Source organism: Takifugu flavidus, chromosome 7 (genome assembly GCF_003711565.1).
Source record: "Takifugu flavidus isolate HTHZ2018 chromosome 7, ASM371156v2, whole genome shotgun sequence".
Taxonomy (NCBI): Eukaryota; Metazoa; Chordata; class Actinopteri; order Tetraodontiformes; family Tetraodontidae; genus Takifugu; species Takifugu flavidus.
In genome coordinates, this window is record NC_079526.1 from 9,840,643 (window position 1) to 9,868,317 (window position 27,675).

Genomic DNA, 27,675 nt, shown 5'->3' on the forward strand with positions numbered 1-27,675 from the left:
ACTCACTCCAACCTTCAACACGAAAGAAAAAGACGACGAAGAAGAAGAAGGAGGCGGACATTTTCATCATCGCATTGTGTCTCTGTTCTGGGCTGTTGTATTTTGGTCTATTTTATTGGCAACCACCATCTCCGGGGAGAAAAACCATGCCCGATTTTGTATTGGCCTGATCCGTTCGTTGCAAAAGTTATCAAATCCCATTGTTTGCCGTTATTGGACACGCCGCGAGCATAACGCTAACTAGCTTATTTTGCGTCCGCAAAAATGAATTCGAACACTCACGTCATTCAGGTGACAAATGTCTCCCCGAGTACGACATCCGAACAAATGAGGACTCTGTTCGGATTTCTCGGAAACATAGAGGAACTAAAACTGTTTCCACCGGAGTGAGTATTTGTTTAATTTTTGTGAAACGCTGTTGTGTAGCCCGCGCCCGTTCTAATAAGGCCTCGCATGTCGAGTAGGCCTCGCTCCGGGGCCTGGGGATGCGAACGTCTGCCCGCCTCTTTGGCTGATGCAGAACCAAGCACGCAGCTTCACCTTAGTCCACCAGCGACACTGATTTCATTCATCTGAAATCTAGAAATATAATAATAGTCATATGACGTCCGGGAAAGTCCAATCGAGGTCGCTGACATATTCCAAGGATTTCAAACCTACACGTCCGTTTCGGGTTACGTTTGAAACACCGTTCAAATGACAACATTGGCATGAAATGTCCCCGAATTCCCGTCCCTGTGGTTGGTTTGTACTATTGAACACCCACAAATACACTTTAAACGGCTGCTTTCTCATCAGTTTCTTGGGTAAAAAAACAGTTTGGATTAAATCGTCATGTTGTCATCCATTATTTTATTCACAGGGGCTGTCAGTCTGCTGTGCAAAGTCTTCTAAGCAAAAAGAAATGCATTTTTCCTTTGTCCCACACCTGAAGCTGCACAGATTATACTGATGGTGAACTGTTCTGGCTGCGGCTTTGTCTTCTCTTTGCACAACATCTCTGTTTTTCTTCCAGTGACTCTCCCTTGCCTGTGACTTCACGTGTCTGTTTTGTAAAGTTCCATGAGTCTGAGTCAGTCGGAGTTTCTCAGCACCTGACGAACACCGTCTTTGTGGACAGAGCGTTAATCGTGGTCCCCTTCGCTGAAGGTGAGTGTCTGGAGCCTTCCCAGAAAGCGTTATGTGTAGGTCCGTTTCAATAGAAGTGCAAACACCAAAGATTTTTTTTTTTTCTTATCAAGCAGAATAGCCTGGAGTGCTTGGCATTCCAGGTATGTGAAAGGGAGATGTTCATTTGTGTTCATGTCTTCCAAACTAGCTGTAAATTTCTCTCTTTGTTATTTGTGTTGTGGTTTTCATAGCATACAAGTCATTTGCTGAAGAGCCCCTTCCTTGCTGGCCGAAACTGGTCGTCTGCTGTCATGGCACCAGGCTCGCAAGCCCCTTTTGTTCTGGAGTAAATCATTAAGTCTTTGTTTTGTCTCTGTTTAATGTATCTTTCCTTTTAAAGCCGTAACCATACAGCCTTTACAAATCAGGGGATGTGGGTTGACATATTATAATATAACTTGTATTACACATAATATTATAAACCTTTAGATGGTTTTTATGTGATTTCAATATTTTTTTTTAAACTAATCTAGGGTCGACCTCCTTCTGGGGATGATATTACTTTCTATTTGCACCAGAAAGATTAAAGTGATTTTACCTGCAACACTTTCACACACCAGTGGGTAAAACCGATGGAGATTTCCTGTTTTAGACCATTTATCGGGAATTTCTGAGCTCCATTTAAATGGCAGAATGAAGAAAGATTAAAGAGGCAGCTGATAGTTTCAGTTTGATATTGAAATCTGAGATGAGGTGAGGTTGCGAACATGAATTCAGATTGTTCCCAGGTGTCACCGTACCTACAGAAAAGCTATAAATCTCCTCAACCTGTTAAGCCCGAGTGCCCTCGCTGGCAGGGGCTCACTTTCTAGAATCCTTTGCCCTTCCCCTCTGAAAAGCTGGTCTAATTTGGGCTCATCTTTAGGTGGATTTCCTTTAAGAAAACCCCTTTGGGCATAACAGGCTAAGGAGAGGTGAATCTAACTGCATCAGTGTGCTGTATAATTCAGTTCAGACAGTGTATTTACTATGGAACTGCATTACAACCATCAATCTATATGAACAGGTCTAATGTGAGTGGTTTAAATATGGGAAGGGCATGATCAGAGCATCTGTACATCAAGCATCGCATGCAGGATAAAATCAGAGGGGTATACTATGAAGTAGGTGCAGGGCATTGACCCAGAGAGTTCCAAAAAATGCAGGTGTTGAATTTTTCATCAGGAATCTAAGTAAAATCTTCAGTTCTGGGAGTGTGACTGTCAATTTCAATACATTTGAATCAAAGCTTATGCATAAAATTAATGTCACAGTCAATATTAACTGGGGTTGTTCATGTTTTGTATCCATCTATATATGTGGTTTCACTTACTCATCATTAGTTTGGGTATTAGTGCCAGTGTGCTTCTTATTTGACTGTATTGGGGCATGTTTAAGCCTGTGGACCGCTCTGAATACTGAAGAGTTCCAGCCTTTGTGCAGGTGCAGAAAAGTTCCCTGACATTTGTAGCGCAGCCACTGACCTGATACCAACGTCCTGCTTCTAATTTTAGACCATGCGATTAGCAGCATTTATAATGCTTAAGATGAAAGAAACAATTTCACTATGTACCTTTAGCAACCTGTTTAAGCTTGTGGGAAGGGAGTTTGTCACCTGTTAGATGGTTTTGGCATTAAAAATGAAGTTTTACATTTACCGTACCATGCTAACCGTTACTCTTACTTTGTAGTACACCCCTCAGCTGTGCATGGTGGAGTACGTGGAAGTGGTGACATCATCTAGTTAACGCTGTGCAGATGCAATGATTAAAACCCATGTAGTGAAATGCTTTTGTCAAGCCTCTCCACACATGACTGACAGAGTTGAGTGACTCCCCGTTAACAGTGGTGTTTCTTTTGTTGTTGTGTTTTACAGTTCTTTTTCCTGGTTCAGCCAGCCCTAAATACCAGGCCCTGCTGAAAATGCCACCAACAGTTTTGTCTTCTGCAGCCTTATCCTGTTTCTCAAGTGTTCTTTCTGTTTGTGTGCGTGCGTGTGTGTGTGTGTGTGTGTGTGTGTGAGAGAGAGAGAGAGTGTGTAAGTGCGCATGAACGTGTCTCTCACTTTCTCTCCCCCCCTCCCTCTCCCCCATTCAGAATGTAAAATGGCAGAATGAGTTTTCAGATTGTACAACCATGGATGATCATCTGTTTTTCTTTATTTTTCTGTTGTTTTTGTTCAGCTTTGGGCCTTTTTTCATGGATTTAATCGCAGTGTTGCCGGTAATGTGGCGGTATGGATTTGGCTCACTGCTGCTGTGTGTGCGTGATTGAGTCTCATTTCCGGGCGTGTAGGAGGATCATTTAAAGTTCGGCACATAAGATCCAAAGGATTTTGACTTGATCACCTGGAAGTCAGACTCTTTCACCTCACACTTTGCACTTTTTCAGCCTGTGAGCTCTAACAAATCTGGGAGGATACAAATACAGCCGCAGATGTAGCTACCGTCAGTTTAGTTAAGTGTTAGCTGCCTTTAGCTTTATAGTTATTTTTCACATTTTATTGGCGAATGTATCAATTTTTTAAAAATAATCAGGTTCCCAAGTAAGTGTTTGTGTTGGGTGGAGTTGTTGTAACCACCCACAAAAGCCTTGTTTTTCCTTTTGAAAGCAAATGGTAAACGATGTTGAAATGTATATATGTGTCTACATCCAAATCATGAACTATGTTTTCTGTATCTCAATGTTTTTGTGTGCTTTATAGCGAAGCAGCCGGCGCGAGTCGCTTGTTCTTAAAACATCTATTGAAAGTTGAGAGCACATCCCACGGGACAACCGGCTGTGCTTGCTTACGTTTGGTTCATGACTTAAAAAACAAGTACAGGTGATAAAATCTTGGCAGTGTTGACCACAGTGTGTATTGTGACATTTAAACTCATAGCTGCTAATCCTAAACATACTTTTCCACACATGCACACACACAAAAAAAAAAGTGAGGGATCAAGATTTACAGACAAGACAAAGATGATTGAATCATTTTTGTTACAGAGTAGTTAGACTGAGGTGGCTTGTCTGCAAGTCTTGTCTCAGTGTTTATCGACGGTGGCTCGGAGCCCCTCCTGAAATGTCCTTTCTCTCCAGGAGTGATTCCCGATGAATCTAAAGCTATGTCCCTGCTGGCTCCAGCCAATGCCGTGGCAGGAATGATGCCCGGTGGAGGTCTTCTGCCTACCCCCAACCCTCTGGCAACAGTGAGTAGTAAAAGATTTAATGTCACTGGTGTTTACCTTCAAGCTGGTTTTCTCTTAAACTCTCCTTTTATTGTCGCTTCAGATGGCAGGAACGCCATTCGGAGGCCTCGGAGCTCCAAATATGGAGCAGATCGCTGCCATGGGAATACAGGGACCCAACATGAACCCCCAGGTGGGCGTCGGCTCTACTCCATGTTCTCTGCATGTTGGACTGACATGACTTATTCCTTCAAATCTTCATCTCTCTCCTCATCAGGCTCTTTCTGCAGACTTCCTGAAGCTCATGCAGTCCATGGATCCAAAGTAAGAAACGTTCTTCTCCTCTAGCAGGTGAACTTTATTCAGCAGGAGTCTCAATTCTCGAGGATTCTTGCAGATTGAATCCGTTGGCGGCCGGACTGAACCTGAGCCCGGGGCTGAAGACCGACGCCTCCAGTAAGGAGATCGAAGAGGCCATGAAGAGGGTCCGCGAGGCCCAGTCCCTCATTTCTGCGGCCATTGAGCCAGGCAGTGAGTTCTTACTTCCGCTGTCACACCGTTGTTTCTCATTGTCTCGGTTTTACCATCAGGTCTAAAACCTTTTTTGATCGAAGGTCTTTGTTCCTTTTATTTCAGTCCGTTTTTAAATATTTGTCCAGTTGTGTCGGCCGGCTGACGGATTAATCAAATGTTTTTACAGATAAGAAAGATGACAAGCGCAAACATTCCCGCTCCCGTTCGCGGTCAAGACGCAGACGCTCCCGCTCTCGCTCTCGACACAGGTAAAGAGGGCGGATCGTTTGTCTGGACCCGTGGTCGACCCCGAGAAGGACCGCAGACGTGTTCCTTTCTAACCTGTGAGGGACTCCTGTGTGTGTGTGTGTGTGTGTGTGTGTGTGTAGGAGGAGCAGGAGCCGGTCTCACCGACGGTCCTACTCAAAGAGTCGGAGGAGGTCCAAGAGTCCACGAAGGAGGAGGTCCCATTCCCGGGATAGAAACCGCCGCAGTCGATCCAGGTGGGCGTCGTCCGCTGGTGTTGATAGTTCAGGTTTTATCACCCGGACACTAACTGGGCTGAGCTGCTGCTCCATCTTCTGTTTAGGGACAGGAGGAAGGAGGAGAAGTCGAAAAAACGGTCAAAGACGCCTCCGAAGAGCTACAGCAGCGCCAGGAGGTCTCGGAGCATCACCCGGTGGGTGCCGGCTTCAAGGCGCTTCAGGTGAAATACGGCACTGCACTGGAATGTTAATCATCATGTTTTCCTGAACAGGAGACACAGGCGGAGCCGGTCAGCGTCACGATCTCCCAGGAAGAAGGTGTCCAGGTCTCCGTCTCCCAGACGGTAAGTTTCCCAGGTGTCAACCGTTCTATCCTGTCATCTTAGCAATATCCCGCTTTTTCCCTTAATCAGACACAAGAAAGAGAAAAAGAAGGACAAGGAGCGTGAGAAGGAGAGAGATCGAGAGAGGAGGGAGGACAGAGACCGAAGCAGGGACGAAATAGAACGTTCCAGCAGTAAGAAGAACAAAGACAAAGAACGGGAAAGGGAAAGGGAACGGGAACGAGAGCGGGACAGGGAGCGCGAACGGGAGAGGGAGCGTGACCGCAAGTCTGACAGCGATAAAGGAGACGCAAAGGTTGGTTTGAAGGTTGGTGCCTTTTTCTTTGGGGGGGGGGGCGATGCAGCAAACAAGCAGGCTGAAGCTCGTCTGAACCCTCCGACAGGTGACCCGAGACTACGACGAAGAGGAGCAGGGCTACGACAGTGAGAAGGAAGGCGAGGAGGACGAGAGGAAGAGCGACTCCGACTCAGCGTCGTCCCCCAAAGGCCAGGAGGAGAGGGCCGAGGGCCCGATGCCCAAAAAGTCCAAGCTGAACGGAGACGATCACCACCAGGAGGACATGGAGATGAGCGACTAAGAGCCGCCCCCCGTTTGACCTCGTGCCCCTTTTATATTTTTAATATGCTTGATCATGTTTCGTCTGAGCTGTAGAAGCTTCGTGGAGAAAACTAGAAGGAAAGCAGACTTTTTTCTTTTTGTAAAGGAGGGAAAAGTCGGATTTACATTAAAATGAAATGGTTTTAAATTGTCATTGCTGTACTTTTTTAAACGCCCCTGTTGTTTTGCTGTTCCCGTTTGTTTACTCCTCCCAGTAGATGTCACGGAATTTCCCCCTTTTGTAAATATTTTTGACGGTGGGGCTTCATCCCGCCTGTTTTTGTCACCCACTGGTGTTTCTGTTGATCCTCTTTGTAAACGTTCACTGTAGGCCGAACCGTGTTGTTGGCGATGGAATCCTGTTTGCGTTTGGTTTTCTATGGAAAACTAATAAAGTTGAGTCAAACTGTCGATGGCGTCCGTCCCTCGATGCCGCGTTTCAAACGGGAAAAACCTGACGGAAACTTCAGAGTCTCAGCTATGTTTTTATTTTAGTCATTTTATATCAAAATGTAAATTTAAACTTTCCAGCTGTGGTCACCCGGCGGGGAGACGCGAACATATGAAACATGGAGAGAACAGATGAAGACATGGGGAGGGGTTTGCACCCATCACCAGGCAGTTTGAAATCAATACTGCACTGCTGCTAGCTTAAAGGGATTTAAAGCAGATTAAAAGTTGCCACTAACTCATCTGAAAGTTTTATTTTGGCGGGATGGTCGACGGTGGAGCGAGCGGCTACTGGCGGTTTTTGGTTCAAACTGGCCCTTTAAACTACAGCAGCAGGAACACAAAACCAGTCATGATGGAGGCGAACGGTGAGCTGCAGCGTCTCCTCCCACAGGTCCCAAGGGTCGTTAGGTCACAGTAACTGACTGACACCAGAACATTTAAAAAAAACCACACCAACACTTGCAATAAAGACGGTTTCTTCAGCAGCAGCACGTAAAAAGAAAGATAAAAGACCCTTGATTAACATGTAGAACCTAATGGACTGGGCATTTGGGTCGGAGGTGCGTGTCCCCGTGACAGCTGTGAAAATAAAATAAAAAGGATGTTTTTCCAAACATCTTTAAGAATATGGCTAGATCGGATGGTCCTAAGGAAGCGAGCGTTAAGAGCGAGGCTTCCTCTCAGCATCACCAATCTATCACAAATGGGACTGAGACTTGAGCAGCCAGAGAAATAAGACGGAACCAGAGTCAGGATTTGGGTGTTCTTCAATGAACACGGCGATATCGGTGCTTTACAGGTAAAAACGTTCCCTTTATCAAAACACGACGTCTGCGGGTTGGAAAACGCATCCGCTCTTCAGGACGGAGAGGTCGCGACCCTCGGGGAATCCCATCCGAAGGTGCGCCTTTAAAAAAGAGGCGAAGAAGAGACGGCGACCTCTTTCACGTGGAGTTAGGCTTTGCTGCTGGGATCCCCCGACGGGTTTTTCCTGTGGCTGCGCGTTCGTCTCCAGGGGTTAAAGGTCGGGGAAGCGGCTGGGGTCCTCTTTATAGTCACTGGGAGTGATGAACGTGGACTGGTCGAACTCGTCGTAACGAAACTGCTGAAAGGTGACGGTGGCAGTGATCGTGGGGAACACGGGGATGTCTGCGGGGAAAACAGGAAGTCGGTGTTTAGATTTACACCCGCGGACCTGGAAGCTGCACTGTCAGCTAGTTTCCTCACCCAGTTTGACGGGAAAACCAGGGGGGAGCTTCATCTGAACGAACTCCCTGAGTTTATTAAAGTGCTTGAAGGGTGCGATCACCTCCAAAACATTCAGCAACCTGAGACAGAGCACGTGGTTACGCACGAGCAGGTCTGCACAAGCATGGCGCCAAGCTGGAGAAACGACTCACGATTCGATGCCCAGAGGGAAGTCTTGACTCATGGCGATTGTGGCTTTGAAGTTTTTCTTGCTCTCTTTGCAGACCAGCTCCCTCCCGAGGTGAGGAGGTCTGAGGAGACATCGAGCAACCCGTCAGAGATCCCAGGATCTGAGTGCAAATCTGCTATTTATGCCAAAACGATCTTTTTCTGTCAACCAGCTGATGTGCTCTCATAATTACACACCAATAATTACGCAGATGCACCAAAGAAAACCTGCTCGGATACGTACTTTCCGTTGTCAGCGGTGATGTATTCCTCCCAGGAAATAATGTTTGGTGAAGGTGGGGTCAAAGACTGACGCCTCACCGGCTAAAGGAGAAAAAGAAACAGCCGAGTGACACGAATGTAAAATAATAAAGAGTTTTCATCCATGTGTGAAAGACGGTTCAGTTTCCCTCCATCGCGTCGCTGCTGAACGGTGCCATGTACACGTTCTGCCACTAGGGGGCCACAGCGCACCATAAATAAACCCACAGGGGGCGTCAATTTCTGTTTAATTTCCAATAACGCGCAACAAAATGCATTTTCCCACAATATTTCATATTAAAATGCCAAAGTGAAGATAACAAAAGGTAAAGGTCAATTCGTTCATCTTATATTGGCTGGAAATGAACTCCATTTTCTATCTTCTAACCTTTTTCTCCCCGTTACACCAATTTGCAAGTAAAAAACAATTCTGGGTTTATACCAGCTGAGCTCTTTTGCAAGCAGTGGATCAAAACGGTAACTAGGGCAGAATAATGTGGTGGAAAATGCTGTGGAGACGCCTGGGCGTGCCAGGAGTCAGGTGTTTGGAGTGCGAATGAAAGTGGAGACCGTCTTTGTTTTCCTTCATTCCATCGCATCATCGCACGCTTGTTTGGGTGTTTCGAACACATTGCTAAGTGCGCGCTCCCGCAACGGAGCATTCGCTTCAGTTGTTGAAATGGACTAAAATATGTGGAGATGAGACGAACCCCAGCACAGCTGCGAGGTCATGGACCAAACAGGCAGGTCAAGGGCACCTATAGAGCGCTGGCAGGTATTGTCTTCCCTCCCGCGGGCTTTATGCTCCCTGTTTTGGCCCTGGCTTTTGTGAGTTAGCTCTAGAACATACGGCAGTGGAGGTATGGAGGGGTGCCCGTCGCCCCCGTGGATGAGCTGCACCTCTGCGGCTGCTACCAGAAGGTGGCGGTGCGAGGACACAAGACACATGCACTGTGCACAGGAGGGGTGGGGGGGGGGGGCACGGGGTAGTCTGGGCTGTTTTTAATTTCGTTTCCAGGTTGGGAGCAGATAAAAGTTTGAAGAAGCAGCAGCAGGGAATCGGTTTCCAATGATCCATGCAGTGATGGCGTGGACAGAGTCTGACAGGAAGTCACGAAAAAGATATATTAGAGACCCGGGTCCTACCCCAAGATTCCAGCGGGACAGGACAGTTTCTGGACTGGACTGGTAGATTTGCTGTAGAGGTCAGTAAACACCTTTAATGACAGCGATAACTCGACTGGTTTGGATTTTTTGTTTTTTTTACTAATAACTTCCTGTTAACCCTGTTTTAATAAATGAATATTGCAAAATAATATTTATATTTTTTAGCTTTGCTTGTTTTCAGCAGGATGTTCATTATTACTGGTTTCTCCCCAGCGGATAGAGTGCATGAGCATGTGTAAACATAATAAAAAGCTAATCCAAAACAACTTGACCCTGGAGGGAAAGAGTCAGGATGTTTGACAGGAGTCAGCCTGCTCTTGGTGACGGAATAACCCTCCCCCGACTCACCTCGAAGTTCTGCTCTATCAGATTCCCCCCTTTGCTCAGACTCTCCATTATGGCTTTGTTCCTCAAGATGTCCTCCTCGCTCAGGTGCTCGCGTCTCTTCCTGGACTCGAGCACCAGGCCGTTGACGGAGTAGAAATCTGCCAGAAAGTTTCCCACACGCTCCTGGAGGAAGAGCAAACAGATGAGTGCCCGCCTGTGGAGTCACTGTCTTCCTGTTTTAAAAAAACAGGTTTCTTCTTCTTAGAGCTTATCACCCGTGGCTCCTTCCTGAGGTTGAATTCCTCAAGCCTGTTTGTCTTTCCTGCCTTAGATGGAAAAGTAAAACCCCCAAGTCCGAAACGAAAAACAGGAATGAAAACTGTTTCATGCTCTTCCAGAGATTAGTGAGGAGTAGGTGCCTGATGAGGCCTCTAGGAGACCTTCCATCTATCTATAGCAGCTTCGGTGGCCTCTCCCATGTAGCTGTTGTTTACAACACTCGCTGAATGAAAGAGGAACTACAAAAGATTTATCCTTCGCTTTATGAGGCTTCGCGACCTCCTGTTGCAAACGTGATTAATTAGTCTTTACTGTTGACTCCCACACAACAAACGAGATAAACGCCTGTATATTACGGCCCCTTTTCCACCACAGGAACATTCAAACTTCACCCGGGAGTTTGAAAAACCTCAGCGTGTTTCCACCAGAATGTCCCAAATGTGTGCCCCTTGGCAACGGGGCTCTGGTGCCGGAACTGGGACGGCGATCAGAGAAGACCCACCGTCTTGTCTTCTCTGAAGAGCCAGCCTGTCTGCGCCCTGGAGAAGGTGATGGACTTGGTGGAGAGGGTTGCCGAGTACACGTCGCTGCTCATCAGGATGTCCACCTCCTCCTCCGTCTCCATCTCCGACTCCTGGATGCAGCGTTAGCAAAGACATTTATGAATCGATGTCCCCAAGATGGCAGCGCCAAACGGTTCACTGGCAGGTTCCGCCGCGTTGTAATAAAGACGGCGGGCTGTAGGGGGCGAAAGCGAGACTTTCGGAACTCTTGCTTGTGCAGCCTCACGCACCTCGTGGTGTATCCGCTGGTAGACTCTCTGCTCGTTGTCCAACACTACAAAAGACTCGGAGGGGACGGCGTTTCCGTTGAAAATGAAACTGAGGTCACCGCGCTGGCACTTCATGTCGGTGAAGTCCGTCAGGGTTGTGTCCAATCTGTAAACACAGGAAGTGTTATAGTGTCTGACATCGCTGAAAACACATGATTACTCACAAACGCCTGGAGAGTGGCCTAAAAACTATTTATGAAAGGGGATTCTGTGACTTTGGGGGGGACCAATTTGAAGTTTCCAGAACTTTTCCTCGTTCTCTCACTGGTGGGAGACAGTCGGGACGGCAAAAAGTGTTGCGACAAACATTAAAAAAAAGCAATAAAAGGAATGAGTGCCCCGAGGCGCCGTGCTGCTAGAATGAACCCCCCCACTTTCCTTCATTCTCTCCGTCTCTTTCACCCTCCAGCTCCAGAATAATAAGGGGACATTTTGAATACCAAATGAGACGGAGCTCAACAAACCGGGTACCTTATCCATCAACAGAGACAGGTTGTCATGAACAAACCTACACTCGTGGCACAAAAACAAGCAGCCCGTGAGATTCCAAAAGTGCTGATGTGTGTACATTTAGCCTCACCGCGACAACCAAACGTCCAGGCTGCTGCCTGGTGATGCCCCCCCCCCCCCCAACCCCCCAACCCCCGCCGCCACTGAGGAAGCGTCCCGTTTTATTTGCTAAAACTCACTGCACCTGCCGACAGGACTTGCCTGATGTTGAGGCCCTGCTTGTAGATCTTACAGGCGTCTGAAGGCAGGATTCTGGAGAGCAAAGGCACTGCGGCGGGAGAAGGTACAGTAACGACACGTGAAACGGTGGCTAAATTTAGAAAAAACTCACTCAATAATAAAGAAGAGCACCAGCTTAAGCCTCAGTAGCATATGGCTGTGTGGAACAGTGGAACAAGAAACCCCTTCATTATTGATAACTTTATTAACTATTACACAATCTGGTGGGTTGCTGGTGCAGCAGGAGGCCTCGTTTTTAAACCAGCTGTTAAAAGAGTCCGTCGCGTTTGCTCGACTCACCCCAGCTTTGGAAGTCCCAGTGAAGCTCCAAGTAAAAGTCGCCAAGCTGCAAAGGAACACATTTTTTTCATGAATGGAATAGTTGTCAGGCCACCATCATCATGCCTTCTGGTAGTGGTGTGAGGAGGCAGCCTGCTGGGAACAATGAAACAAGCAGGAAATAAACAGCACAAAAAGAAAAGTTTACTTCTTTGAGGGCTTTCAGCAGTTTTGGCCTCTTATCCTCTACGCTCTCTCTGGACTGCTGCTTCAGCTTCCTCAGCAGTGCTGTGACTGAAAAAAGAGATGAAGCCAGATGAGAATCAGCAACTCTGAGGTTTCCAGTTCCACGTTAAATAAAAAGACATTTTGTCCACTAAAATCCATTTGAGACGCCCTCCTGAAGGCTCTCCTCAACCGTTTTAGTGTCACCAAGGTGCTGTACCACTAAAATAGCACCTAAAGGGCCAGAATTAGAACAAAGCCAGCAACAGTGTGTGCTAGAAGGTCTATTTATCCTTTCATATCCTGTTCAGCAGTTATTTATTCCACTGGAGCCTGTCCCAACCGTCAATGGGCAAAAATACAAACTGAACAGACGGCAAGTTCACTTAAGGGTCCACAACCAGGACAGGAGGTTCAAAAGTCAGCTAAAACCTCAAAGTGGGCTTAGCCGGTCATCAGGAGACCCACGGAGATCCTCACCTTAGAGCTCCAGTATGTTAAAACAGAACCAGTTTAGCTGATACACAAACGGCTGCTTTTTAACCAGTTAAGAAAAATATGCAGCTCTTTAGTTCTGCTGCTTTTGCTTGTTTACAAAAGGACAAGGACAAATCCTCTGCAACCAACTAGACAAACTGGTTTGACATTTTGTTCCTCCGGACCGACAGTGCTGGTTATTTACTGGCGTGCATTTTGTGCTTTGCTAAGCTTTTGGAGGATTACAGGGTGCCGTGGTTCTGCCACTGGAAACACTTACCAGCACAGTTGAGATTCAAACTGTGCTACATTTTGTGCAGGACTAAAAGTAATGGAGGACACACGGCGTTATTATTATTAGCGTAACTCCTGCAGCCATGCGATGGCTCAATATACACAAACACGCTGTTCATATTGTTTTACAGGCGCTCCGTGTGACGCAGCACAGAAGGTGCGGTTTGACCGTAAAGAGAGGCGGAATAAGGGAATCCACACACGCCCACTGCATGCAGGCCTGTTGGCACGGACACGAGTGCGGGAAGAGTGTGTCTTTGTGTCCTAATGAGTGTGGACAAGCTCTGGGTGGCTTCCCTCCTGATTCTCGCCGCCTCGCAGCGGGACGGAGAAAGGCCTGCAACTGTGCCATCTGCCCGCAGACCACCCCGCCGCCTTGGTGCTGACCATGACTGCCCATCCCACGCTGGCGCTGACCCACCCAGACTGCGATTGTGGCGCCCACCTGGCATTAATGATGCGAGCCGCCATAGAAATTCCACAACAGTCAAGTGGTTCCGCCGGTCCGCTTGTACCCCGCGCTACCCGAGCTGGAGTCTGAGGACCAGTAAATATTTACGCAGCTATGTTGCAAAGTCGGTGTGTGAGAAAGCAGGAAAAACTCATCCGCTGCGTTCAAGACACAAGCAACGTCTCGGGATGACAAATAAAGGATGGCGCAACGCTTGATAAGAAAGGCAGGCGGGTTTGGTGAAGCTTCCAGCTGAAGCCAGCCCAGATAAAGACAGACCAAAATCAGCCAGGGATCCTATCAGGCTAGCGTCTCTCCGTCATTGGACGCCGTGTCTCCACCATCCAGCATTTTGATTGGAGAACACTAAACCTAAAATGGACTGGAGCAGCGTTTCTGACACTACAGTTGTTCTCCAGTGTGTGCCGACACCAAAGAAACAGCGTCAGGAGTGTGTACACACTAATCTTTAGGTCTCTAGGAGCCTTCCTGCCTGGGCCTGTGCTCTGAAGAACACACGTTGACTCGGCTCATGCTGGATAACCAGCAGGGAGGGCTGCTGTAACGGACTCAGAGGAACCCTTTTCAATTAATCCTCCCTTTACTGCTGATTTTTGAGGGTTGTAGAAGTTGACTTGGTCCTTTTCTCATGGCAGCAAGGTGAACGTCCATGTGCTCTGGGGATTCTAGTTCAGCTGTACGTGCAGGTCGGACCTGTTCTCCAACTGAGTCAGCAGAGCCGGGCCTGTTGTGACACCGCCTCACTGAATCCTCTCCCTTAGAAAATGGGAGCAAGTCCGATTAAATGTTGTCCTCCAGGCCCCCGCGTGTGCCCGACGGGGCCTAAAAACCAAACTGCAGTCACGATAGATGAACACTGCCGCTTTTCAGATCAGTGAAGCTGCTCCATCAGAGGTAAATAAAGATCTGTTGTCGGGTTCATTAGCAGCTTCAGTCAATATAAACCTGCGTGAACTCAGCGAGTTAAGTGGCGTTAATGAGCCAATTAGAGGATGAAGCCGATGTTGACGCCACGATCCGTCCGATTCCTCGGCGTCGCTCAGCTTTTACATTCTTTTCCCCTCGCAGGAGCTTTGGCGACCTGTCCCGGCTCAATCCGGCGCCCGTGTTGTCGTAATGAGCCCAAAATATTTCGATCGTAGTTTTGCGGTATTGTGACCAGCTCTCCATCACCCAGAATAAATCCCTACACTTCTCCCACATTAAAGATCTCGGGAAGGTGCCGCTATCTCCCAGACTGTTAAGGAAAAATGGGAGAAATGTCCTTTTGCCCGTCCTCAACCGTTATTGCAAATTCCTCGACAAACAAATAGCTTTTAGCTTGGAAGTCTAAATTTAACATCACAGACTTCCCTGGAAACAGTTTCACCTGCAGAATTATTAGAATACACAACAGTAGCCTGGAAATGGGTGAGAGAGAGAAGCTGGGACATAATCTGCTTCTGAGGAGAGGAGAGGAGAGACCAGCCATTTGCCTTTCAATGCGCCACAAAAGCTAGAGGGTCTGGAGGAATGTCCCGTCTTTACGGGGGACAAAGAAAGAGAGCCCGCCGTCGGTTAGGAGGCACCAGCGTGGAAAAATGTGCAACGGTGACTGATGAGTTACAACGGCTGACGGCACCGTCCCAGTTCTGACAGACCCCAACACCACGTGGGCGTGGACGCAGCGGGGGCGCGGACGCCGCCGTCCTTTTCCGACGTAACGCCACGCGGCAGACAGCGTCCCGGGCCCTTACTCATTTGTCGGTCTCCGTAGCTGATGGCCTCTGCGAGGGGGCTCCATCCCTGAGCGTTTTTCACCTTCACCGGTGCATTATGGGCCAGCAGCAGGTGGGCACACTCTGTATAGGACAGACAGGTTTACAGGTTACGACTCCAAATGATGGCTTTTAAAATGAAAATAAAAAAGAAATTAAAGAGACAACAAAGCGTTCAGCACCAGAACATCCTCAGCAACACTCATGTCAGTCTGAAAACTCTATAGCTCCGTCCGAAGATATAGATCCCGTTTGTATCCAACAGGCCAGCAGAATTGAGCTTCTCATGCTGTATAGCAAACATGATTTCTAAACCCTAAAGTCATTCAATAACTTCTTCCCCACATGCTGAAGCTGATTGGGTGCAGCTTTTGTTTAGTCAATGTTCTTGCATCACAGTGAGCTTCTGTGGGACAGAATCGTGTTTTATCACTAACTTATCTGACCGCAGCTGTAAATGTCTGCACAGGAGTGGCGGTGATTCAGGCTGTAAGAGCGAAGGTCAGACCAAACCCTCCACGTCCTACTGGCTTAAATCCTTCATTTGGTTGAAGGCAGGGTACATCTCTGAATAAGTCGCCAGCTCTTTGCAAGCCCTTATGTGAGCATTCGAGGGTACGGTACCTTGGTCCCGGCTACTTTGGCAGCGCTCTGAAGGTGTCCTGACACCTGCTTCTACTACCAGAACACCTCCCATGTTTTGTGTGCACCGGGGTTTGAACCGACAACCCTCCACTTCTCAGGTCATTCCCTCTACAGCCTGACCTACCACCTCCTGTGGTTTCAAAATCTCTCCCATAAAACTTGGAATTCCAGGTCAAATGTACTGGGGGAGGATTCAACTGTGCTTGATTTCCCAGAATTCCCGATGACCAGCGGTAAAAACCCGTCAACATGCTGTGAGCAGTAGAAGCTAAACACTAGCTCCTTCAGGACACTAAATGAGAATAAAGGTCAACACTACAGTAACTTAGTAGTAATTTTCCTTCACAATGAGGCAGGTTTGAAGAAAGCCTGAGCCCACACAGGAGCTCCTCATAAAGCCTGAAATCGCAAGCCACATTAGTCATTCAAACAAGACCCAACTGGTTACTTCCAATGTACTATCTCCAGGCATCTTTCTATGCTAACTGAAAATCAGCCGCAAGGAGGAAATGAATGTGTGGAGACTGTACGCAGAGCGCTGGGCTTTGTTTTCAGTGTGGTGAAACTCAACATCCTCATGTGGTGTGTGGTGGACAAAAATCTAAACACAGCAGAGGGGCTGAGGGGAAGTCGCTGTGATCACACAGCCAAGCTGAAAGGCTTCGTTTGTGGATCGGCCTGAATTTACTCCGCAATCGAGTTTCCGCCCCACTTCTGCTGAATTCGATTAGCGTGTTTATCGTCAGGTTTTCTTCTCAAATGTGACCACAGCCATTAATCCGTGACCAATTCAAAGAAGAAGACACCGAATTCAGGGAGAAGAAATCGTTGCCATGTGATAAATAGAAGATGATATTTGAAGCACAATCAGATAAATCAGCTGGGCTGTGAGAAAACCAGTTGCTGCTGTACTGGCTGATAGTTCAGCCACTGGTTGGTCTCCAGTTGGAGTGTGTCAAGCATATCAATCACCGTCTCTTTATCCCGACGCTCTTCATCACAGAGTGCAACAACACAATTAGAATAACTTTTCTTTTAATAGTTTTGAACTTGAGAAAAAGCAACGTCGAAACGACATTTGTGAATGTTTCCCCGACAACCTGAATCACTAGTTTGATGCATTTGCCGTCAAATATGACGCAGGATCTGGACCGAACGCACATGCAGCAGCTGTGCCGAAAACCCTGCTCACTTCACGACTCAGCAGAAGAATGTCGAGGATGGAGCCGGATAAACAGAGTGGAGCGCTAATGGAACGCTCTGCTACGTGGCCAGGCTACAGATGGAGGCTGCGGGCTGTTAAAATCCTCACGATTGCCACTCGTTCCGAGTGCGTCTATAATTCCTTTTTTCCCCTCTGACGTCCTCGGCATCAGACACAGCGAGTAAAGCAAACAGTCGGGTCTGGTATGATTTAGAAGGAGACATTTTTAAGTAGTTTTGCCATCATGAACCCACTGAAGTGATACTTTCAGATCTATTTAAAAGTGTTTCACAAATATACAAAGCAACTAAAGGCAGATGTGGTAAGCACGTGTAAATGTTATTGTGAGAGCTGATTTAACATCACTGTGAGAATTACTAAGAATATGAACACGAAGGCTTTGTGTTAAGCCAAACTGTAAATGGTGACTGGAGTAATTCTGTCAAACACCCTAAATTCAAGCTTAAATTCACACTTTAAATCCATTATTGTGGAGTGTTGCTGTGAAAATGCATGAACTGGTTCAATCACTACACAGAATGATCTCCCACCCACCCTTCCCCCCCCTCACCTTGAGTGCTGTCAGATTATTTTACCCCCCACCTCCAAATGCTGCTTCAAACTGTGCAGAGTGAACCTGGACCCTAAAGTCAAGTCCTGAAGCGTAGCTGTGCAGAATAACAAAGGAAAGCTTCCCCCCTCCTCTTGGTCATTATCAGAGACAGGCATGCAATGCTGTCATCCGTGCTCTGGTGAATAATAAACACACACACAGACATCTCCATGAGAGCGCTCGCCATCCAAACAGTGCAGCCACACCCAGACTATGATCTCATAATGTAGCCCCACGCCAGCAGCTCTGGAAAAGGCGTTGGGCCTCATTAGCCCGATCGATGCCACGGTGTCCCATAAGCCACTGTACTCGGCGCTCTGGCGCGTGGACCACCACGAGACACTGGCTGAACTGAACGTGCGAGTATGAAATCAATGGAGAGCAGCCCGCCAACAGGAAGCACTGAAACAAATGGGTGCGCGCCAGTAAACCTGAGCGCGAAGTGCTGGAGATGAATTTTTCAGAAGCATGTTCTGGACTTCTTGTGAAATTAAATGCGAGAGTCGACCCCCACGGGAGCAAGGCGTTAATATTTCATGCGCATGCTTTTTGCTGCTGTGATCAAACTCAGATGAAAACAAAACAAGGCGAAGGTCCACAGAAATGGTGGGATGCCAAGACGCATTTGCTCTTCAGCAACTTCCATGAGTGCCCGACCAGTGGCAGCACTTTTATCAGGGAGAGAGGGTTTAACCACTGAGGTGATCTCTTCAAAATCCTGCTAATTCAATACCTTTGCTGCATTTCTATTGGGATTAAACAGAAGAGAGAAAGGAATTGATTTTCTCGCTAAATCTCTTTAAAAATCCATAACAACAACATCTGTCTCTCATCTTCTGGGGTGTTCACCCGGACAATTATGCAATAACCCACACCCACAAATAGACAAAGCCAAAAGAGCCAACCCAAGTCGAACAAACCTGGAGGGACTCGCTTCACGCAGACAAAAATAAAACACATCAGCCGAAGATCTAAATATACTCACCTTTGTGTCCCATCATGACGGCGAGATGCAGCGGCGTGTTTCCTAGTGGAATAAAGGAAAATATATAAATCTGAGCGGCCTTTGAAAATCCCAACAAGAGACGAGAGCCTGTGAGCTTTACCACTATTTTACAGCCTGGTAACCAGACCATGTTTCACAGGTAGGGATGTGGTTTGCCAAAAAAAATGTAAGAAGTTATGAGGAAAACCTAATAATCAGGTGGGGAGGGCCTTTTTCCCCACTGCAAACGGCACATCTTTAGTAGGAGGGTTGTGTTTCTGACTCCTGGAGTCTGCCTGACAATGGAAAATTGTTATTTTGACCACCAACGGGCAGTCGGGGGTCGGCCCATAGTGTGGGACTGACAGCAGTGGCGGTTCCAGAGAGGTAAAGGTCAATATGTGGGGTCAACGTGGCATTAAAACCTGCTGAGATGTGAGGAGACGGGAGCGTTTTAGAGCCGGATGACAGTGGGAATGTCTGAGCTCTTGTAAAAATAAGATAAAATAAAGCTCTGATAGGCAGACAAACCACATCCCAGCACTGATGAATGTGCTTTTATATGGTGAACCAGAAAGGCTGTCTAATTTTGTTTGGTTGCTTATCTGGGACAATCCTGCATATTCTGTGCAATCAGTCAACCAAAGACACAACAAAAATAGTTTTGGTGCATCAGCCTGGAGCCTGGCACCTGGCCTCGGGCCTTTCTAATAAATACATGGAGGCTAAATTCGTTTATCAGCTCAGGCTGATCAAGATGCAGGCTCCTGGAAGACACTAGTCTTTAACCATGCAGGACTCACCATGGATATCCTTCTGGGCGATGCTCTGCGTCCGTATGAGGGACGACAGACGCCGGACATCTCCCTTGAACACGCATTCGTGCACCGGGAAGTCTGGACCGGTCCGGAGAAGGGGGTTTTTGTTATTGTCGTCGATGACATCGGACGTCTGCAGGCTGCTGGTTTTGGCATTGCTCTGTGCGTGTTGGTTGTGCTGCTGCTGTGTCGACGGAGACTTGATCAGCTTATGGTTACTGAAAATTTTACTCGCCCTGCTCTTGTTGCTCGTCTTGGGGGCGGTGAACGTCCCGGTCGCAGCCTCCTCGTCCGGCTCCAGCAAGCCCTCATCCTTGCTCGGCCCGTGGTCTTTGCGCAGGGTGCGGATCTTCTCTCCGGTCATTTTCCAAAACCAGTTTAAGTTGAGAGAGCAGAGGGCGTCGTCGCTGACGATGACCCTCCGGGTGAACTGAAGCGATCCACCACTTGGAAGTCTCCCCACACACACGGTGAATTGCACATGAAAACACTTTTTTTTTCTCCCCCCCTCCTTTGACGGACAGGTTAGACGGCGTGAGACAAACGAGAAGACGTCGCCGGGTACCACACTGCCGTGAAAATGAAACGCCCCGTTCCCTTTTAAGCCAAAAGGTGTCGTGCGCGGCTGAAAGAACAGGAGCAGCTCCGGCGGACAAGTGCGAAGATTCAGCTGATGTTTTCCGCACGGAAGTATCGCGAGAGTTCGGGAGACGTCATTAGGCGTGGACTGGACTTGGGCAACATCATTTATCTGAACCTGTAAACACCCATTAGGCTCATTCACAAAAGCATGGTTTGACATTAAAATGTTGTGCTTCGGAACAAGACTATGATTATTATATTGCATTCAATGTAAACCAGCGGAATTTATCTAGTGTTCTCTTAGTTTAATACTTTTTTTTGATCGCATCGTACTTCACAATTCACAATCAACCCTCCATAAATAAAACTGAGTGCAGCCAGTAATGTCTGGTTTCGGATATGCTTTTGATAGTGTGGCCAACAGAGCCCCCTGTAGGCCACAGGATGAAAGTAACCAAAACTGTGCGGCTTGTGTCTCTTCTAAATAGTTCTCAAACAGTCAGGAAGAAACTGACTAAACACGCACTGTCGAGCTATTTATCTTGTCGCTGCAATGCTCAAATCTAGACGTCATGAGGACAATCTATACATCATTCGATTTTTAAAAAAAAAAGATGTTAAGTTGTTTTCCCAAGTTGTTAAATTCTCCTTTAAAACCCTAAACTAAAAATCTGACGCAAACACCCTCAAGAATGAACGAAAGAAAAACGTACCTGTGACGTCACGAGCTCTGCCCTTCGTATCCGCCAATCAGCGCCTCCACTGGCGCTCTGACCCACGCCGATTGGCTCACGTGAGCGAGCGCAGCGCGTGTCTACTATTAAAAGGCCTCTCCCGGAGCGTCCGGGTCGTGGTTCCGCTTAGCTCGCTGCTGGGTCGTGACCGCGTCGTAATGGAGCCGAGTCACATGAACGATGAGCAGCAGTTGTTCGCCGGCTTCAAAACGGCGTTTAAATCGTTCGCCACCGAGGCCATTCACGTCGGCCAGGAGCCGGAGCAGTGGAGCTCAATGGCTGTAGTTCCGCCGATATCGCTCTCCACCACGTTTAAACAGCTGGAGCCCGGAACCCATATGGTAAGTAGTCCGCTAATGACCGGACAGCAGCGCCTGGACACGAGTAAACATCCGCGGCGCTTTTGCACGTGGGGGTAGCTGATCGCGCTCACGGGCCGCGTGCTTGTCTGTGCTGTAAAGTATCGTTAATTGTTTCTAAATAATAAATTATCCGTGTAGTGAAGCACTAATGCACGCTGTACACAGCGGTCCTGATAAGAGGACTTTAAATCCATGCATTTATTGCTGTTTTTTCTTAATCAGTTGTGTATAGTTTCTATACACTGTGTAATAACACAGCTGTCAGATGCGTATTGCAGGTTTATGACGGATGAAAAAGCAGCTCATTATCTCATCTCAGCAAAATGGAACAAAGTTGACCTGCTTCTGTCAATGAATGCATTATCTTGTTAGTCATAAACTGGTGTATGCTACTTATTTATTGGAAAAGGACTTTGGTTCTCTGATCCCTATAGTTATAATGATGAAATTGTAGCATTATTTAGACGCCAAAACCATAGTAAATGTTTCCTCTGTAGGGAGACGACCATGTTTCAAATATTTACAGGTGGTCCTGTTCAGATGGTTCAGAGGGTTCAGACAAACCCTCCAGTTGAAGGTCATTCAAGAATAGGCCACAAAATCTTCTAGTCAACAGTAATGAGTTCATACTTTAAATGTTGTAAAGAGTCGACACTTCCATTTAACTTTAGATCAATTTCTTAAGCTTAACTTGTTCATTTTCAGGGGTTTGAATACAGCCGCAGTGGAAACCCTACCAGAAACTGTCTTGAGAAGGCCGTGGCTGCCCTGGACGGAGCCAAGTATTGTGAGTAAGCTGCTCGTTACCACAGAGAGAATTCCCGTGACATCTGCTCTCCTCTCATGCAGGCCTCGCTCTCGCCTCTGGGCTGGCGGCGACGGTGACTATCACGCACATGTTGAAATCTGGCGACGGAATCATCTGCATGGACGACGTGTACGGGGGTGAGGAGGCTCAGACAGCTGTGAAGAGAAACATGATGCACTGAATGCATGCAGGTTTTTGGGTGGTGGTGGGGGGTTGGAAAGCGGAAGAGCTTTTTCAGAGCTTTGGTGTTTTCTTCCTTACTTGCAAGGCACAAACCGCTACTTCCAAAGAGTTGCCTGTAATCTGGGTCTGGAGGTGGTGTTGGCCGACTGTACCAAACCCGAGCAGCTCAAGGCTTCCCTAAAGCCAAACACCAAAGTAAGTTAAAAGAATAAATAAAGACACCTAGTCAGCATTTTGTATTTTTACAATTCTACCTGAGTAATTTTGGCAGATGCCAATACTATTTTTCTGGTTAAACTATGGAGTGGAAGACATGAATTTAATTGATGAGTCGCTGCCAGTCTGGTTTTATTAAGATTGTTGCATAATATAGTGCTTTATTTGCACATATAAAGTGCTAATTATATACGTTCAACACCTGCACAACCATAATTTGATATCCTATCTCTCTGTGTGTAGCTGGTGTGGATCGAGACCCCCACCAACCCCATGATGAAGGTCGTTGACATCAAGGCCTGCTCTGACCTGGTCCATGAATACAATAAAGATATAGTGGTGGTTGTAGACAACACCTTCATGTCGGCCTATTTCCAGGTCCGGATCACTGGTTTCACCTCTCCTTGTTATTGTTATTTAATGTAACTCAAATCTAATAATGATTAACTCCTGTTTGTCTAATTTTTAGCGCCCCCTGGCGCTTGGAGCTGATATCTGCATGTATTCAGCCACCAAATACATGAACGGTGGGTTCTATATTTGTTACTCATTATTTTACAGATGTGAAAGAGTTCTCTAAGTTCCGTTCGATATAATCAAGCCAGAGACATGTGAAAGATGTTATTCTTTCATAATCCTTTTTCTGGATTTTGGATTAGGTTGGCTTCCTTCTAATGCATCATCTCAGCGTGTCCCAACACGACATTAACATAATTCTTACACTAAAAGACATCTTTTATGATCAAATGTAGTTGTTATTACATTTATATGCCCACATCCCTTCTTGGATTGATTAATTGTGTGACCTTATTCGTCCGTTTACTAACCGGTCAGGTCACAGCGACGTGGTCATGGGACTGGTCTCGACGAGTAGGGAGGATTTGTATGAGAAACTGAAATTCCTGCAAAATGGTGAGTAGTGTGACAGTTAAGCTATAATAATACTATGAATGTGCACAACTCCTCACTGAATCCTCACTTAGGATTGAACTGGCAATCCAACTGGAAGCTGTTTAATAGGAATAATTTTCTTGGGACGATTTCCGTTAATGTGACATCTGAGTCTTTTCTTCATCCAGCCCTCGGTGGCGTGCCGTCTCCCTTTGACTGCTACCTGTGCAACCGAGGGTTGAAGACACTACACCTGCGCATGGAGCGGCATTTCAAGAACGCCATGGCTGCTGCCAAATTTCTGGAGGCTGACCCGAGGGTGGAGCGCGTCATATTTCCAGGTTTCACATTTTTTATCAACACGCTTCAACGCTTTATTTAAAAGTTTAGCTGTCATTTACGTCTACAAGACGGATCATCTAAAGTTTGGCTTATAATTGTAGATCATTCAAAGCGCACATGCAAAATCTAGATATTTATAATCTTTTTAGCTGCCATCTTTCAAGTATCTAATTAGCAATGCAGATGTCATTCATTTATTGTTTGCTTTTGTGGTTTAATTTGCTGTCATTCTCTGTTGACACAATTCACCTGCAGCTTTTGTTTTAAATAACTGGCGTGAAGGTTAAGCAGCTGTCATTATTTGCCTGTAGGCCTGCCCTCTCACCCTCAGCACGCTCTGATGAAGAAACAGTGCTCCGGCTGTCCAGGAATGATCACCTTTTACATTAAAGGCAAATTTGAGCACGCCTCAACCTTCCTCAGTAACCTCAAAGTAATTCAGCACTATTTCATTTTTCTGTCATCTGCTAAAAGGGTGAAGAGCCCCTGAATGATTGCAAAGCCTCAGTTTTGTTTTTGTGTTTATTCTGGCAGGGTTTCATATATTGCGTATTTCAAGGGACAATCAGACATCGACTAGCCCAGAATTGATCAGAAAGCCATAAATCATCCAGAGTCTTAGAACTAGAGAGGCAGTTTGGACTAGATTACACAAATTAAATCTATTTTTATTCATCTCTGCTGTCATCTTGTTACAGATGTTTGCCATAGCTGAGAGTCTGGGGGGATATGAGAGTTTAGCTGAACATCCGTAAGTATCCTGATGCTGCTAATATATTTTGAATTTTTAAAAAAATGTAATTAATGTTTTTTAAACCGACATTCTTATTGTTGCATAGTATCTTACATAAATACAACTTATAGTAACTTTTGATTCCAAGCCCATCCCTAACTTTTGTAACTAACAATTTTAGCCACAAGGTGGCAGCCGAGTTTAGGGGGAGTTGTATTCTGATCAGTTTACGAGGCTCTTCGCCTGTGTAAGGCCATCTTGGACCGGACAGTAGTGTGTTTCTGTTAATGGCTCATGGTTCCGTTCCTTCTCAGGGCGATCATGACACATGCATCTGTGCCAGAATCTGAGAGGCTCAACCTGGGGATCAGCGACACGCTGATCCGGCTCTCTGTGGGACTGGAAGATGAGGCGGACATCATCAAAGACCTGGAGCAAGCGCTGGCTGCTGCAGTAAATAACAATCACACGCACACAATTTTAAAATAGCATCTGTGTTGTTTGTTTGGATTGTGCAGTTTCCTGTACCCACTGTCCCGTTCATTCTGAACCTCGTGACCTTGATACTGAGACATCCAGGGGCCACACGTGTAACTATCTAATGATTAAACACGGACTGAATGAACACGTGCATGATCCCGTGTACTCAACAAGCAACAGGATGTATCACTTCAGAGTTGTATTTAGAGTTATTAGGCAATGGAACAATTTGTGTAAAAGTGTTTGCATGTTTGAACAACTCTGCAAACCCGCGGCTGCAGCAGACGACTGTTCAGAAGGCTTTGACCTCTCCACCTTGCCCATGACCCAGCCCTGCCCGCCTCTCTGCCCCAGATACATCTTGTTCTGTCTGTTTTATGAATGTTAGCTGCAGCCTTGGATGAGTCCCTCTCACGGTCCGGCCTCCTCCTCCTTTTACATTCACTCAGAAAACCCCTCACAGCTTATTCTGTGCGGCCATTTTCTTATCTTGAGCATCCAGAGTTCTTTACAACTCGCCGCCTTCTCGTGCTGGCGGAAGCGACCACCTCTGGGGTCATCAACGGCTCTTCAGACGAGGGCTCTATCTTCACACATTGATTGGTTCACTATAGGTTCAATAGCTATCAGACCATCGTCTGCATTCCTGTCGACAACCGCGTGCTCTCCTCGGCATTCAGATTCCGAGCCCATCCCTTCCAAATGGGAGCTATCCAGGGACGAAAGTTTGTGGTAGAGACAGGAAGTGGCACCTATGACAGATGGAGCTTTCAATTAGAAGAGACAGCTTGAGTAAAGTGGTCTCTACTCAGCGTCTGTCTTCCTTGCCTGAGACTTTGTACCCGTAATTTCACGTCCCCCTGCTACGTTTCGTCGCTCACGTGTTGTTTTCCTTTCGCCTTTTTTCTTTGACAGCACCCAAAGACAAAGTGAAACAGGTCGATCCAGCCCAGACGGAAGCCTGAGAGATTCACCTACTGCATCAGGGAAGAGTACAATTGCTGGAAATCTTTTACTGCACTCTCATCCATCTTCTGCAGGGCTTTCTTCTGTCTCTATGTTACTATGTGCTTTGAATTAACTTTTAACAGATGGGTGTTTCTTCTGGGAGGTCTTAAAAAGGGATGACTGTGGCGTGATTAATACATGTCTCATTTTCAAGCTGAAAACAGGGAGCAAATGTGTTTCATGTGAACAGGGAAGCTGTTTAACTGGTTCTGTGGGAAGTGGCGGGGGTTAACTGGGTGCTGTCACGGTGCGTAGGTGACATGAGCTTTAGAACTTATTCATAAAAGAAGCTGCTTATTTTTTCAATCCTGTCTTCCAGAATTCATTTGAGATTAAACCAGCCAGTGAAAAACATCCCAGTTCTCTGCCTCTTTTTGACAATGTTCAAGCTTGTCGTCCACCCAGTTATTTGCCGGAGCGACCGATGGAGACCTTTACGTACGAGCGGCTTCCAGGAAAAGTCCTAAACATAAACCCACCCCAGTCAGGATTTACACTCATTTAATATTTCACCATCTTCAACCATCCTCTTTAAAATGGCCCATGGCTGCAGACGCAACGCGAGAGCGCACCGAAACACTGACGGACGGGTTAATGAGGCTATTTATTTCAGCCCACTCCTCAGAAGTTGGAGCCCTGGATGTCGGAGTGTGTGCACGGCGTACGTGCATGCAGGCTTGCAAAGCGGTGACATTTTTAGTAGTAAACCATTGAAGGCCTCCATCTGGAGCAATAAAACACCATCTCGGTTTGTCCTCCTGATGTTGGAGGGGGATAATGAACCCATTAGCCCAGTTTACAGAGACGACGTGTCAGTGTGCTGGGCTTTATTGTCGCTGTGGATAAACCGATTTTACTGCTGAATAACTGAGAAAACCAACACGGGTGGAGTTCAGCGCTCAGATGTGGAACATTTGATGAAAGTGTCGATATTCCATTGAATAAGATCCTAAATTCCAGAGTAACTAATGCCGTAGCAGCAGAAACCTGTTTTAAGTGTTGAAGATTTCGTCATTCTCCTTTTCTAGCATCTTCTAGTCGGTTAATGAGTGATCGGTGCATTTTGGTTAGAAGACTTGTGTATTTGTGATCTGCGAGGTAGGAAAATCTTTTGAAAATTTTGGATCCTATTCTGCTGTCTGATGAGTCAGACGCTGTTAAATATAATGACCTCAGGCTGGAAAGGAAAATCATTAAAGCTCAGAACAGCAGGTATAATCAGATGTACCCATCATCCTAATGAACATTTAAAGGCCAAATGTTGAAACCGCGGTGACCTGAGGCGTGAGTCAGCTGGTATAATAGAAGCTGTCTCAATCCTCTGAATCAGCGTTACAGCAGAAATCCCTCAGTGGAGCCAGAAAGGCTCTGCAAAAATGAAAATATTCATCTATTTACTGTCATTTATATTTATTTTAATAACCAATAACTGCTGATTGTCCTTGCTGAGGAGCTCCCTTTTAACATGAGAGAACCTTGAGCAGAACCCAGGCAGTATGATGGAGAGAAGAGAAGAAAAGAGGACCAAAAAAAATCATATATACTGCAGAGATGAACCCCAGGCTGAGGACTGATTAATATGTGACTGGATCAAACCTGCTGTTTAAGAAATAATTGCAGAAGTCTGTTTGTTGGCCAAAGTTACCGTCATAGGAATAAGCAAAAAACCCCAGAATCTACTATTATGAGCTTTTATAATTTGGTGACTGGTAAATATGTCAAGCTGCACGGTTGAAGCACGAGAGGAAAGTGAGCAGGCGAAGCTCGGTGCATCATGGGAGGCTTCCAGCAGCCTAAACCTGTTTGACCTGTCCCAAATGACCCTTGACCGCATAAAGATCCTG

At 46.6% G+C, this 27,675-nt stretch overlaps 3 protein-coding genes across 12 annotated transcripts; 2 read left to right on the forward strand and 1 right to left on the reverse strand.

Moving 5' to 3' along the window:
* The first annotated feature begins 14 nt into the window (after nucleotides 1–14).
* On the forward strand, nucleotides 15–6,670 carry LOC130528856 (serine/arginine-rich splicing factor 11-like). 8 transcript variants are annotated; one of them, XM_057038655.1, is made up of 14 exons: nucleotides 17–1,149; nucleotides 1,245–1,271; nucleotides 1,362–1,456; nucleotides 3,026–3,973; nucleotides 4,231–4,340; nucleotides 4,423–4,512; nucleotides 4,597–4,643; nucleotides 4,717–4,850; nucleotides 5,020–5,101; nucleotides 5,222–5,335; nucleotides 5,422–5,511; nucleotides 5,590–5,661; nucleotides 5,704–5,968; nucleotides 6,045–6,670. In XM_057038655.1, exons 5-14 carry the CDS (start codon nucleotides 4,257–4,259, stop codon nucleotides 6,237–6,239), a joined length of 1,173 nt encoding a protein of 390 aa, XP_056894635.1. In that variant the 5' UTR covers nucleotides 17–1,149; nucleotides 1,245–1,271; nucleotides 1,362–1,456; nucleotides 3,026–3,973; nucleotides 4,231–4,256; the 3' UTR covers nucleotides 6,240–6,670. The 8 variants fall into 8 exon arrangements, with proteins under 8 accessions (XP_056894630.1, XP_056894629.1, XP_056894635.1 ...); XM_057038656.1 differs by lacking the exon at nucleotides 1,245–1,271; XM_057038650.1 differs by lacking the exons at nucleotides 1,245–1,271; nucleotides 1,362–1,456; nucleotides 3,026–3,973 and having other exon boundaries at nucleotides 15–386; nucleotides 1,016–1,149; nucleotides 5,704–5,956.
* A 61-nt stretch (nucleotides 6,671–6,731) lies between these two features.
* On the reverse strand, nucleotides 6,732–20,627 carry LOC130528854 (ankyrin repeat domain-containing protein 13C). 3 transcript variants are annotated; one of them, XM_057038646.1, is made up of 13 exons: nucleotides 19,478–20,621; nucleotides 18,675–18,716; nucleotides 15,207–15,311; nucleotides 12,211–12,296; nucleotides 12,024–12,069; nucleotides 11,706–11,772; nucleotides 10,956–11,100; nucleotides 10,665–10,796; nucleotides 9,905–10,066; nucleotides 8,373–8,452; nucleotides 8,113–8,211; nucleotides 7,940–8,040; nucleotides 6,732–7,861 (listed from the first exon to the last, which is right to left on the reverse strand). In XM_057038646.1, the coding sequence occupies exons 1-13, from the start codon at nucleotides 20,337–20,339 to the stop codon at nucleotides 7,731–7,733; spliced, it is 2,058 nt and encodes a 685-aa protein (XP_056894626.1). In that variant the 5' UTR covers nucleotides 20,340–20,621; the 3' UTR covers nucleotides 6,732–7,730. The 3 variants fall into 3 exon arrangements, with proteins under 3 accessions (XP_056894626.1, XP_056894627.1, XP_056894628.1); XM_057038647.1 differs by lacking the exon at nucleotides 15,207–15,311 and having other exon boundaries at nucleotides 19,478–20,627; XM_057038648.1 differs by lacking the exons at nucleotides 18,675–18,716; nucleotides 19,478–20,621 and adding an exon at nucleotides 15,410–17,576.
* A 243-nt stretch (nucleotides 20,628–20,870) lies between these two features.
* cth (cystathionase (cystathionine gamma-lyase)) lies at nucleotides 20,871–26,185 on the forward strand. Its single transcript, XM_057038657.1, has 12 exons — nucleotides 20,871–21,149; nucleotides 21,876–21,957; nucleotides 22,020–22,115; nucleotides 22,247–22,356; nucleotides 22,621–22,755; nucleotides 22,847–22,904; nucleotides 23,212–23,289; nucleotides 23,457–23,609; nucleotides 23,922–24,043; nucleotides 24,309–24,361; nucleotides 24,658–24,796; nucleotides 25,739–26,185. Exons 1-12 carry the CDS (start codon nucleotides 20,967–20,969, stop codon nucleotides 25,754–25,756), a joined length of 1,227 nt encoding a protein of 408 aa, XP_056894637.1. The 5' UTR covers nucleotides 20,871–20,966; the 3' UTR covers nucleotides 25,757–26,185.
* Nucleotides 26,186–27,675: the final 1,490 nt, after the last annotated feature.

Excerpts from the sequence above, each read along its gene's own strand:
- LOC130528856 (XM_057038649.1), top strand. The coding sequence starts at position 265 with ATGAATTCGAACACTCACGTCATTCAGGTGACAAATGTCTCCCCGAGT. Across the intron at positions 1,150-4,230 it reads CGTGGTCCCCTTCGCTGAAG|GAGTGATTCCCGATGAATCT; the intron begins GTGAGTGTCTGG and ends CTTTCTCTCCAG. Across the intron at positions 4,644-4,716 it reads ATGCAGTCCATGGATCCAAA|ATTGAATCCGTTGGCGGCCG; the intron begins GTAAGAAACGTT and ends GGATTCTTGCAG.
- LOC130528854 (XM_057038646.1), bottom strand. The coding sequence starts at position 20,339 with ATGCAATATAATAATCATAGTCTTGTTCCGAAGCACAACATTTTAATG. Across the intron at positions 12,297-15,206 it reads CTACGGAGACCGACAAATGA|TCACAGCACTGCTGAGGAAG; the intron begins GTAAGGGCCCGG and ends CTCTTTTTTCAG. Across the intron at positions 10,067-10,664 it reads TCTTCAGAGAAGACAAGACG|GAGCGTGTGGGAAACTTTCT; the intron begins GTGGGTCTTCTC and ends CTCTTCCTCCAG.
- cth (XM_057038657.1), top strand. The coding sequence starts at position 20,967 with ATGGAGCCGAGTCACATGAACGATGAGCAGCAGTTGTTCGCCGGCTTC. Across the intron at positions 22,756-22,846 it reads TCATGTCGGCCTATTTCCAG|CGCCCCCTGGCGCTTGGAGC; the intron begins GTCCGGATCACT and ends TCTAATTTTTAG. Across the intron at positions 23,290-23,456 it reads ACTGAAATTCCTGCAAAATG|CCCTCGGTGGCGTGCCGTCT; the intron begins GTGAGTAGTGTG and ends TTCTTCATCCAG.